Here is a 12,719-nt window from a genome sequence, read left to right as displayed (position 1 = left end):
GCTACTCGGGAGGCTGAGGCAAGAGAATCACTTGAACCCAGGAGGTGGAGGTTGCAGTGAACCGAGACTACACCACTGCACCCAACCCTGGGCGACAGAGTGAGACTCTGTCTTAAAAAAAAAGAAAAAAAAAAATTTCCAGCCTCGGCAACTTGGCAAAACCCTGCCTCTAAAAAAATAAATAGAAAAATTAGCTGGTCATGGTGGCACGCACCTGTACCTGTAGTCCCAGCTACTTGAGAAGGTGAAGCAGGAGGATCACTTGAGCCCAGGAGGTAGAAGTTGCAGTGAGCCGAGATCATGCCATTGTACTCCATCCTGGGCAACAGAGCTAGACCTTGTCTTTAAAAAAAAAAAGAAAGGAGAAAAAAAAAGGTAGATACAGGGTCTTACTATGTTGCCCAGGCTGGTCTGGAACTCCTGGTTTCAAGTGATCCTCCTGCCTCAGCTTCCCAAAGGGCTGGGATTACAGGCATGAGCCACTGCACCCAACCAAATTAGAGGCTTAGAATGAAGGGGGGTGATAAATGAAATTATCACTGTGAGCTCTGTCGTGAGATAATATATCTTAATCAGATATCCTAAAGTAACTATGTATGTGTAAGTAGCTTTTATTATTTTCAGTTTAATATTTATTCATTTGGTTTGGGGATTTTAATGTCCTAAAAGGCAAGTATTGTGTCCATGTAAATTTTTACCATATACAGCTTATTAAAGTTTATATATTGTTGACAATGTAATTAATACTTTGAATTAAGAAGGAAATGATCTGTGTTTTAGGAAGTGGAGCTGCTTCACTTTTCTTTTACACTGTATTTTAGGCTCTCATTTTCCTTACTCTGATGTCAAAGTACCTGTAATATGTAGCATGGCACTGGAGGTATAGAATATTCTAAGTAAATAATTCTGAATAAATTTTGGGGACATAATTGAATTGGATTTTGTTCTTAGAATTTTCTCCAATCTCATGTAAACAAAATGTAGCATATATCCCAGATTTTCAGCCTTACGTACTTTTTCCACTAATACCAAACATGTTTTCATTGTCACCAAAAAAAGTCCTCGTTGATTTTAAGAACTTTCTTAAATTTAGAGTAATTGTGAGAGGTATTCCCCCATTTTTTATACCACATCTTACAATTCCCTAGAATTTACTGGAAATTATTTGTATTTTGTAGACCTCTGAACAAGAAACTAAAGGCCTTCCCAGCAAAAAAGGAATTGTACAGTCTATTGTTGGTCAAGGCTATCATCGTAAAATAGTTTTGGCATCACAGTCTATACAGAATACTGTTTATAAGTAAGTATTTTGCAAAGAAAAAGTATATATATTTAATACTAGTTTACATAATGTTACTTATATATAAAAGTATGCTTAGGATTTATCATTGCATAGGAGTACCCACTTTGTAACTAGGTTTATTGCTATTTCAACAAACAGACCCTCACGTGTAGGTCCATAGTGAATGTTATCTAACGTGATTTTGGTTTATCACGTCCATGGGTGCTGTAATTATTGATGGCCTAGGAAACCCTAGTCTGTTGAGTGCCATTATTAAGAATGTCCAGAAGAGGGCATCTTGGTATCTCCTTTTTATGTAGTTTTGGTTATCATTGATACTTTTCATTTAGGTATTTTCTTATAGTTCCCTAGGACTGAAAATACATGAAAGTGAATTCTTACTATTGGAAGAAAAAAGGTGTATGAAAACATAAAGCAACCAAAGCAGTATAGAAGCTGCAACATGTATAACGTTCGTTTGACAATTTGGAATTGCCATTATTTGTAAAGTGGCAAACTTTGCAAATAATTAACTGCCTTAATTTGTTTTTGTCAAAGAACAAAATTGTTCTCTGCCATTTAAAAGTGTTTCCAAAGTATAGAAAATATCTGATACACGATAATTTAGTCTTAATTTAGTTAAACTATGATGCAGGAATATTTTTTAAAACTATTATGATAAAGCATTTCAAAGTTTTAAAGCCATTTCAAAGTTGTTACTACTTTTCAAAATTTTGTTTTTCCCTAATAAAGATTCTATTTGGGCATATCAAACCAACAGAAAGTTGTATAAAGTGTCAATGAAATTATAAGACAAAAAGTAATGTTGCTGTTTCAAAGTGTATAGAGGCATTTTTGAAAGCAAGGATCAACCAAAGTAAGGCTCAAGTGTGAAAATCTATTTTCTTCCCTTTCATCCCATTCTTAATATACCGCTCCTTGCCCTCATTACAGTTGCCCTTGTCTGCAGTTTCTCTAGTATGTTAACATTAACATTGTGTACATCAAATTGTTTCTCCTTGGTCTCATTCCTAGAGACACAGTGTATGTAATTTATATACTTGCAACCCATTATTTATACTATTTGCAACCTATACTTAGGATTTGGGTTATTTAGCATGCTTTTACAACTGCTTATATTAAAATTTCTACCTATTAAAAGGCATAGCTTTCATTTATTATCGATTGGTTTTATTCCTCATAATAAAAAAGCCTTATTTTAAAATATTTTATCCACTTAGCTAATTTGGTTTTGTTCTTTTAAGTGATGGGCAGTCTTCGGCCATTCCTGTAGCCAGTATGGAGTTTGCAGCCATATGTCTCAGAAATGCCTTGTTGCTGCTACCTGAAGAACAGCAAGATCCAAAGCAGGAAAATGGGGCTAAAAATAGTAATCAATTAGGTGGGAACACAGAGAGCAGCGAAAGCAGTGAAACTTGCAGGTATTCTAATCCTTGTGACCTCCCTTGGCAAAATCCTTTCAGGACTTCTTTAGTAAACCCTTTTGTTCTTTAAGTAAATTCCTAAATTCTTCAACCTAAATTTCTGAAATTCTCTGTTTTGCATAACAAGAAAGGAAAGCATTTATGTTTCTAAGTCTTTCTGGAAGAGAGAAGTAAGGTGAAGGCTAAGTTAGGAGAGATCCTTGAAAAAGAAAAGTAGAAAGTAGCAGTTTTGGCCGGATGCAGTGGCTCATGCCTATAAAAGGCTGAGGCAAGAGAATTGCTTGAACCCAGGAGGCAGCAGTTGTAGCGAGCCGAGATTGTGCCACTGCTCTCCAGCTTTGGCGACAGAGTGAGACTTCATCTCAAAAAAAAAAAAAAAAAAGGAAGTATCAGCTTTTCATTGACAACGGGGATATTTGTAAGAAGTCCTGTTGTCAGACAGCTTTAAAAAAAAAAAAATTGACCAGGTGTGGTGGCTCATGCCTGTAATCCCAGCACTTTGGGAGGCCAAGGTGGGTGGATCACTTGAGGTTAGGAGTTGAAGACTAGCCTGGCCAACATGGGGAAACCCCGTCTCTACTAAAACTACAAAAATTGGGCCTGGTGGCGGGTACCTATAATCCCAGCTACCAGGGAAGCTGAGGCAAGAGAATCACTTGAACCCGGGAGGCAGAGGTTGCAGTGAGCCAAGATCATGTCACCGCACTCCAGCCTGGGTGACAGAATGAGACTCCGTCTCAAAAAAACAAAAAATTTGTTAAAATACACACTTAACTCCTAAAGCTGCTCATAGTTCTTATTATATTCTGCCTGTCCTCTTAATATAATATAATCACTAACCTCCAGAATATTTTTGTATGTTTCTGGTTTTCTAGTATAAATTCAAAATTATGCAAATCTGGGCAGGGTACTGGAGGAGGCCAAGAGTTAAGTCTAACCTGGGCAGCATAGCAAGACCCCATCTCTTCAAAAAAAATGTAAAATAAATAAAAATTATGTGACTCTATAGAAATTGGGAGAACTTTGTAAGGACAAAACAACATTTTATATATAGGAAATTCTGCTTTTTTTCTTTCTTTTTTTTGTTTGTTTGTTTGTTTGAGACAGAGTCTCCCTCTGTCACCTAGGCTGGAATGCAGTGGCACGATCTCAACTCACTGCAACCTCCGCCTCACAGGCTCAAGCGATTCTCCTGCCTCAACCCCCTAAGTAGCTGGGATTATAGGCACAGTGCCACTATGCCCGGCTAATTTTTGTATTTTTAGTAGAGATAGGGTTTTGCCACATTGTCCAGGACAGTCTTGAACTCGTAACCTCAAGTGATCCACCCTCCTCAGCCTCCCAAAGTGCTGAGATTGCAGGCATGAGCCACTACACCCAGCCGGAAATTCTGTTTTTTATACATGGCATCTTTAAACTTACGTCTCACATCCCAGCGTTTTTTCTTGATTATAATAGCAGTCGATACATGTTTACTATAAAAAATTTAGGCTGGGCATGATGGCTTACACCTGTAATCCCAGTGCTAAGGGAGACCAAGGCTAAAGGATTGCTAGAGGCTAGGAGTTCGAAGCCAGCCTGTCCAACATAACGAGACCCCATCTCTACAAGAAATAAAAAAATTAGCTGAGTGTGGTGCCGGGCACCATTAGTCCCAGCTACTTGGGAAGCTGACGTAGGAGGATTGCCTGAGCCCAGGAGTTTGAAGCTGCAGTGAGCTATGATGATGCCACACTGCACTCCAGCCTGGGCAACAGAGTCTCAAAAACCCAGTCTCAAGAAAAGGTGGGGTTGGGAGGGGTAAGGGGAATTAGAATAATGAGAAATGTGTGAAAGTTTTGAGTTATTTCCTTTATGTAGTAAAGATACTGTTTTCAGTTAGAGATTTTTTTTTTTTTTTTTTTTTGAGATGGAGTCTCGCTCTGCTGCCCAGGCTGGAGTGCAGGGGCCAGATCTCAGCTCACTGCAAGCTCCGCCTCCCGGATTTACGCCATTCTCCTGCCTCAGCCTCCCGAGTAGCTGGGACTACAGGCGCCCGCCACGTCGCCCGGCTAGTTTTTTGTATTTTTTAGTAGAGACGGGGTTTCACCGTGTTAGCCAGGATGGTCTCGATCTCCCGACCTCGTGATCCGCCCGTCTCGGCCTCCCAAAGTGCTGGGATTACAGGCTTGAGCCACCGCGCCCGGCTTCAGTTAGAGATTTTTTAAAGCAGTGTTGGGGGGCAAAGAAACTAAATATGCAATATAGCTTTTTTTTTTTTTTTGAGACAGAGTCTCGCTCTGTCGCCCAGGCTGGAGTGCAGTGGCTGGATCTCAGCTCACTGCAAGCTCCGCCTCCCGGGTTCACGCCATTCTCCTGCCTCAGCCTCCCGAGTAGCTAGGGCTACAGGCACCCGCCACCTCGCCTGGCTAGTTTTTTTGTATTTTTTTAGTAGAGATGGGGTTTCACCATGTTAGCCAGGATGGTCTCGATCTCCTGACCTCGTGATCCGCCCGTCTCAGCCTCCCAAAGTGCTGGGATTACAGGCTTGAGCCACTGCGCCCGGCCCAATATAGCTTTAACATGTTAGTGTTACCAAATTACTAAGCACTTCCATTGTTTAACTCTTTTACACTTTTGTTGTAAAAAGTTACATGGGAGGCAGGGTGAGGTGGATCATCCCTGTAAATCCCAGCACTTTGGGACGCCAAGGTAGGTGGGTCACCTGAGTTCAGGAGTTCAAGACCAGCCTGGCTAACATGGTGAAACACCGTTTCTACTTAAAATACAAAAAATTAGCTGGGTGTGGTGGTGCATGCCTGTAATCCCAGCTACTCGGGAGGCTGAGGCAAGAGAATCACTCGAACCCGGGAGGCAGAAGTTGCAGTGAGCCGAGATCGTGCAATTGCACTCCAACCTGAGCAACAAGAGCAAAACTGTCTCGAAAAAAGAAAAAGAAAAGTTGGGAGTAAGGATAGGGAAACAAAATTTTACATTTAATTTTTTATTTGTTGCTCTTCATAATTAAGACTCTTACCTCTATTTTAGCAGTAAAAGCCATGATGGAGATAAATTCATTCCAGCTCCACCTTCTTCTCCACTGAGAAAACAGGAATTAGAAAACTTAAAGTGAGTATCTAAACAAAATTAGCATTGCATCTATTGAAATGAACACATTCATGGCTGGGCATAGTGGCTCACACCTGTAATCCCAGCACTTTGGGAGGCCCAGGCTGGTGGATCACTAGGTCAGGAGTTCAAAACCAGCCTGGCCAAGATAGTGAAACCCTGTCTGTACTAAAAATACAAAAATTAGCTGGGCATGGTGGCGGGCGCCTGTAATCCCAGTTACTTGGGAGGCTGAGGCAATAGAATTGCTTGAACCCGGGAGGCAGAGGTTGCAGTGAGTGTGTCACTGCACTCTAGCCCGAGCAACTCTATCTCAAAACAAAAGAAATGAACACATTCTTTTTTATCTTGTTTATACTGTTAATATGATGAATTACACTGATCAAATATTAAACTAATCTTTCAATCTTGTGATAAACCCTACTTGGTCAGAATGTATTTCCTTTTGTATAAATTTTTAGATTTGATTTGTTAATACTTCATTGGGAATAAGTGCTTCTATATTCATGAGGAAGATTGGTCCATACTTTTCTTTCCTTGAAATTATTTTGTCAGATTTGGTTTCAGGATTATGCTGACCATATAAATGAGTTGAGAAGTACTTCATCTTCCTCTGTTTTCTGCAAGAGTCTGTGTAAGATAGGTATTACTCATGGACACGAAGAGGGGAACAACGGGCACTGGGGCCTCCTGGAGGGTGGAGGATGAGAGAGGATCAGAAAAAATAACTGTTGGGTACTAGGCTTAGTACCTGGGTCACGAAATAATCTGTACAACAAACCCCCATGACATAAGTTTACTGTATAACAAACCTGCACATGTACCCCTGAACTAATAAAAAGGACAGGTATTACTTCTTCCCTAAGTATTTGATAGAATTCACCAGTGAAACCATCCAGCCTAGGATATTCCTTGCTGGAAAATTTTTGATAATGAATTCAACTTGTTCAACAGAACACTTTTTTCAGATTTTGTATTTCATCTTTTTTTTTGAGATGGAGTCTCGCTCTGTCGCCCAGACTGGAGTGCAGTGGTACAATCTCGGCTCACTGCAAGCTCCGCCTCCTGGGTTCACACCATTCTCCTGCCTCAGCCTCCCAAGTAGCTGGGACTACAGGCACCCGCCACCACGCCTGGCTAATTTTTTGTATTTTTAGTAGAGATGGGGTTTCACCATGTTAGCCAGGATGGTCTTGATCTCCTGACCTCGTGATCTGCCCACCTTGGCCTGCCAAGGTTTGGGGATTACAGGCCACGCGCCTGGCCTGTATTTCATCTTATCTCAGTTTGGTTAAGTTTTATTTTTCAAGGAATTTTCCAAGTTGTCAAATTTATTGGACTAACATTGTTCATAATATTGTTTTACCTTTTTAATGTCTGTAGAATCTACAGTTATACCTCTATTTTCTTTCTTTTTTTCTTTTTTTTTTTTTCGAGATGGAGTTTCACTCTTTGTCCCAGGCTGGAGTGCAGTGGTGTGATCTCGGCTCACTGCAACGTCTGCCTGCTGGGTTCAAGCGATTCTCCTGCCTCAGCTTCCCAAGTAGCTGGAATTACAGGTGCCTGCCAGCACGCCTGCGTAAATTTTTGTATTTTTAGTAGAGGCGGAGTTTTACCATGTTGTTGGCCAGGCTGGTCTCAAACTCCTGACCTCAGGTGATCCACCCGCCTCAGCCTCCCAGAGTTCTGGGATTATAGGCATGAGCCACTGCGCCCAGCCAATTTTCATATGTGATATTTGTGGGATCTCTCGCTTTCTCTTCTTTCCTAAGCAATTCCGCTAGCGATTTACATATTGGATTGATGTTTTCAGAGAATAGACTTGTACTTCATTTTCTGTTTTCTCTTTCATTTCTGCTCTTTATTTTATTTTTCTACTAACTGTGAGTTTATTTTGCTCTTTTTTTAGCTTCTTACGCTGGTCACTGATTTTTAGATGGTCCTTTTCTACACAGTTCCCTTTAAGCCTGCTGTGACTTCATTCCACAAATAATTAGTTATGTTTTATTTGTTTATTTGACTCCATGGTGTCTTTTTTTAAAAATTAAACTTCATTTAGAGACGATTGTAGATTCACACATAGTCTATTGTAGATTCACATATAGTCTAAAAAGCAATACAGAAGCCTGGGCAACATAGTAAGACTCTGTCTCTAAAAAAATCAAAAAACTAGGCTGGGTGCGGTGGTTCACGCCTGTTATCCCAGCACATTGGTGGGATGCCGAGGCAGGTGGATCAGCTGAGGTCAGGAGTTCGAGACCAGCCTGGCCAACACAGTGAAACCCCATCTCTACTGAAAATACAAAAGTTGACCGGGCGTGGTGGCAGGTGCCTGTAATTCTAGCTACCTGGGAGGCTGAGGGAGGAGAATCGCTTGAGCCCGGTAGGCAGAGGTTGCAGTGAGCCAAGACCACACCATTGCACTCCAGCCTGGGCAACAAGAGTGAAACTCCATCTCAAAAAAGAAAGGAAAAAAGAAAAAAAAGTATCTGGGCATGATGTTGCATGCCTGTGGTTCCAGGTAGCTGGGAGGCTGAGGTAGGAGGATCACTTTAAGCCCTGGAGGTCATGACTGCAGTAAGCTGTGATTATACCACCAAACTCCAGCATGGATGACAGATAGAGGCTCTGTCTCTAAAAATAAAAATAATATAGAGACCTAATCTACCCTTTACCCAGTTTCCCCAAAGGTAACTTCTTACAGAACTTTAGTACTTGATGGGCGTGGTGGCTCATGCCTATAATCCCAGCACTTTGGGAGGCCGTGGTGGGTGGATCATGAGGTCAGGAGTTCAAGACCAGCCTGACCAATATGGTGAAACCCAATCTCTACTAAAAATACAAAAATTAGCCAGGTGTGGTGGTGCACGCCTGTAGTCCCAGCTACTCGGGAGGCTGAAGCAGGAGAATTGCTTCAACTGGGGAGGCGGAGGGAGGTTTCAGTGAGCCAAGATTGTGCCACTGCACTCCAGCCTGGGCGACAGACTCCGTCTCAAAACAAAACAAGAACTTTAGTACAATATCACAGTCAGGATATTAACATTGATACAGTCAAGATACAGAACTTTTTTTGTTTGTTTTACAATATTTTCATTACATTCAATTTCTTAAAAACTTTGTGGCCAGGCGTGATGGCTCACGCCTGTAATCCCAGCACTTTGGGAGGCCGAGGTGAGCGGATAACGAGGTCAGGAGATCAAGACCAGCCTGGCCAACATAGTGAAATCCCATCTCTACTAAAAATACAAAAATTAGCCGGGCATGGTGGCGTGCACCTGTAGTCCCAGCTAACTCCGGAGGCTGAGGCAGGAGAACCTTTTGAACCCTGGAGGCAGAGGTTGTGGTGAGCTGAAATCGCGCCACTGCACTCCAGCCTGGGCAACAGAGCAAGACTCCGTCTCAAAAAAAAAAAAAGAAAAAAGAAAAGAAAGAAAGAAAAAGAAACAAAACTGCCAAACTCTTTTAACAGAGTGACTGTACCATTTTACATTTCCACCAGGGATGTATAAGTGATCCAGGTTCTCTACCACAATATTTCATATTTTCTTTTTTAAAAAAATTATTTTTTCATCACATACTTGTTTTGATATTTGTGTGTGTTGTAGGTACTTTTTTTGTTTTTCGCCAGGCTGGAGTACAATAGCGTGATCTCGGCTCACTGCGGCCTCCACCTCCTGGGTTCAAGCAGTTCTCCTGCCTCAGCTTCCCGAGTAGCTAGGACTACAGATATGCACCACCACGCCCAACTAATTTTTGTATTTTTAGTAGAGACGGGGTTTCATCATGTTGGCCAGGATGGTCTCTTGACCTCTCAATCCACCCGCCCTGGCCTCCCAAAGTGCTGGGATTACAGGCATGAGCCACCGCACCCGGCCTCTTGTAGGCACTTTTTACTTTACTCATTCTAATAAGGAAATAAGATGTGTAGTGCTATCTCATTGTGATTTTTATTTGCATTTCTCTAATGAACTTTTTTTTTTTTTTTGTGAGACGGACTCTCGCTCTGTCCCCCAGGTTGGAGTGCAGTGGCGCGATCTCAGCTCACTGCAAGCTCCGCCTCCCAGGTTCACGCCATTCTCCTGCCTCAGCCTCCTGAGTAGCTGGGACTACAGGCTCCCGCCACCACGCCCGGCTAATTTTTTGTATTTTTAGTAGAGACAGGGTTTCACCGTGGTCTCGATCTCCTGACCTTGTGATCCGCCCGTCTCGGCCTCCCAAAGTGCTGGGATTACAGGCGTGAGCCACTGCGCCCAGCCATGAACTTCTTTTTATGTGGTATAGCTTTTCGTTTTGTTTTTGTGTGTTGTCATTGTTGTTGCTGTTGTTCTGAGACCGAGTCTCGCTGTATTGCCCAGGCTGGACTGCAATGGCAGGATCTCAGCTTACTGCAACCTCCGCCTCCCAGGTGCAAGCAACTCTCATGCCTCAGCCTCCTGAGTAGCTGAGATTACAGGCATGTGCCGCCACACCCGGCTAATTTTTGTATTTTTGGTAGAGACGGGGTGTCACCATGTTGGTCTGCTGGTCTCAAACTCCTGAGCTCAAGTGATCTGCCCGCCTCAGCCTCCCATAGTGCTGGGATTATAGGCGTGAGCCACCACATCTGGCCTTTACCAGTAATTTTGTAGTCTGTACACTGCTCTGTACCTTACTTTATTCCCATATCAGCATAAACCTTTGTTTCACTCTTTCTCATGGGTGCCTAGAGTTGCATTTTGTGGATATGATCTAATTTGTCTAACATTGCTTTTTATTGAGCTGTTTATAATGTTTTCAGTTTTTGCTGTTACAAATAATGCTGCAGTTAAGTATGGTTATACACATTTAAAGGGAATCCTTAATGAAGAAGACATTTGAAACAGTTTTTTAAACTTGATTTAATTTTTACAGGTTTACTTGAATGAATACTAATCTTTTTTTTTTTTTTTTTTTTTTTGAGATGGATTTTTGCCCTTGTACCCCAGGCTGGAGTGCAATGGCGTATCTTGGCTCACTGCAACCTCCGCCTCCCAAGTGCAAGCAGTTCTCTTGCCTCAGCCTCCCAACTAGCTGGAATTACAGGCATACACCACCACACCGGGCTAATTTTTTTATATTTTTAATAGAGATGGGGTTTCACGATGTCAATCAGGCTAGTCTCAAACTCCTGACCTCAGGAGATCCATCTGCTTCAGCTTCCCAAAGTGCTGGCATTACGAGTATGAGCCACCCACCCGGCTTAATGAGTACTAATTTTAGGATTGCTTTATTTATGTGTGCAATATAAGAAGTATATTGTTTCTGCCAGGTACGGTGGCTCACGCCTGTAATCCCAGCACTTTGGGAGGCCAAGGCGGGCAAATCGCCTGAGGTCAAGAGTTCAAGACCAGCCTGGCCAACGTGGCAAAACCCTGTCTCTACTAAAAATACAAAAAAAGTTAGCTGGGCATAGTGGCGCACACCTGCAGTCTCAGCTACTCAGGAGGCTGAGGCAGGAGAACTGCTTGAACCCAGAAGGCAGAGGTTGCAGTGAGCCGAAATCATGCCACTATACGCCAGCCCTGGGGGACAGAATAAAACTCTGTCTCTCACACACACACAAAAAGTAGTATAGGCCGGGCGCGGTGACTCATGCCTGTAATCGCAGCACTTTGGGAGGCCGAGGTGGGCGGATCACGAGGTCAGGCGATCGAGACCATCCTGGCTAACAGGGTGAAACCCCGTCTCTACTAAAAATACAAAAAAGCCGGGCGCGGTGGCGGGCGCCTATAGTCCCAGCTACTCGGGAGGCTGAGGCAGGAGAATGGCGTGAACCTGGGAGGCGGAGCTTGCAGTGAGCCGAGATCGTGCCACTGAACTCCTGCCTGGGCGACACAGCGAGACTCCGTCTCAAAAAAATAAAAAAGATAAAAAAATAAAAAAAAAGTAGGGCCAGGCGCGGTGGCTCAAGCCTGTAATCCCAGCACTTTGGGAGGCCGAGATGGGCGGATCACAAGGTCAGGAGATCAAGACCATCCTGACTAACACGGTGAAACCCCGTCTCTACTAAAAAATACAAAAAACTAGCCGGGCGAGGTGGTGGCGAGTGCCTGTAGTCCCAGCTACTCGGGAGGCTGAGGCAGGAGAATGGCGTGAACCCGGGAGGCGGAGCTTGCAGTGAGCCGAGATGGTGCCACTGCACTCCAGCCCCTGCGACAGAGCGAGACTCCGTCTCAAAAAAAAAAAAGAGTAGTATATTGTCTTATAATGGTTAAACATCTGCAGAGTTGTGTAATTTAACTTTACCTTCTGAGAATGTCATTAAAGAGAAGTGTGTATACAGGGTGGGATTACTCTCAAAGAGTTTTGTACCTTTCATGGGTACAGCTGTTTGCTTTGCATATGTCATAGGAGGATTGATGATTTTCAGAGAAAATAATATCACTTCCGTTTTTGTGTGTGTGTGTGAAAAGAAGCAAAGGGCTTCCATAGAGAATGCCGTCATGATAAAGTGAGGCAAGGGTGGATTCTGTAGTGTGTATGTATATATTTTTCTTATGGAGCAGATGGGAGGGAGAAAGGAAACAGTACAAGATGGAAGGAGCCTTAGGGTAGATTTATAAAAAGGACTGCTATGCCAGACAGTAGCAATGGTAATGTGGACACAAATGGTGAAGGGGAGGAGTTGTAAAAGAATTGTGTCATAATTTTCAAAGCCATAAAGCTCACAATGCAGTTGGATGTGTTAAAGGGCAGTTCTGTGGCAGGAGCCAGCTGTCTTCTATATAAGGAGCCTGAGCACTGTGTTTTAAGATTGTGGAATTCTTCGAGATTTCATCTGTTTCTGACCTGAACTCTTAGGTTATTGAAAATGTGACTAGTGTATAGTTTAGCTTTTATGGACTATTTTGACCCCTTGGGCTCAA

General features: G+C 42.7%; 1 protein-coding gene across 18 annotated transcripts in view; it reads left to right on the top strand.

Annotated features, from left to right (window-relative positions):
* CNOT10 (CCR4-NOT transcription complex subunit 10) overlaps nt 1–12,719 on the top strand; it is a 99,921-nt gene that overhangs the window by 51,777 nt on the left and 35,425 nt on the right. For 10 of the 18 annotated variants that reach the window (XM_015445000.2, XM_045387087.1, XM_074030839.1 and 7 more), the window contains 3 exons: nt 1,179–1,300; nt 2,548–2,724; nt 5,755–5,835. In XM_015445000.2, the coding sequence (XP_015300486.1) occupies nt 1,179–1,300; nt 2,548–2,724; nt 5,755–5,835 (380 nt within the window). The remainder of the gene's footprint in view (nt 1–1,178; nt 1,301–2,547; nt 2,725–5,754; nt 5,836–12,719) is intronic. The other 8 variants (XM_074030837.1, XM_045387082.1, XM_074030834.1 and 5 more) reach the window with 2 other exon arrangements.

The sequence above is a fragment of the Macaca fascicularis genome, chromosome 2, assembly GCF_037993035.2.
Source record: "Macaca fascicularis isolate 582-1 chromosome 2, T2T-MFA8v1.1".
Classification (NCBI taxonomy): domain Eukaryota; kingdom Metazoa; phylum Chordata; class Mammalia; order Primates; family Cercopithecidae; genus Macaca; species Macaca fascicularis.
Note: the sequence above shows the minus strand (reverse complement) of the source record. Positions and strands in the feature narration are given on the sequence as shown.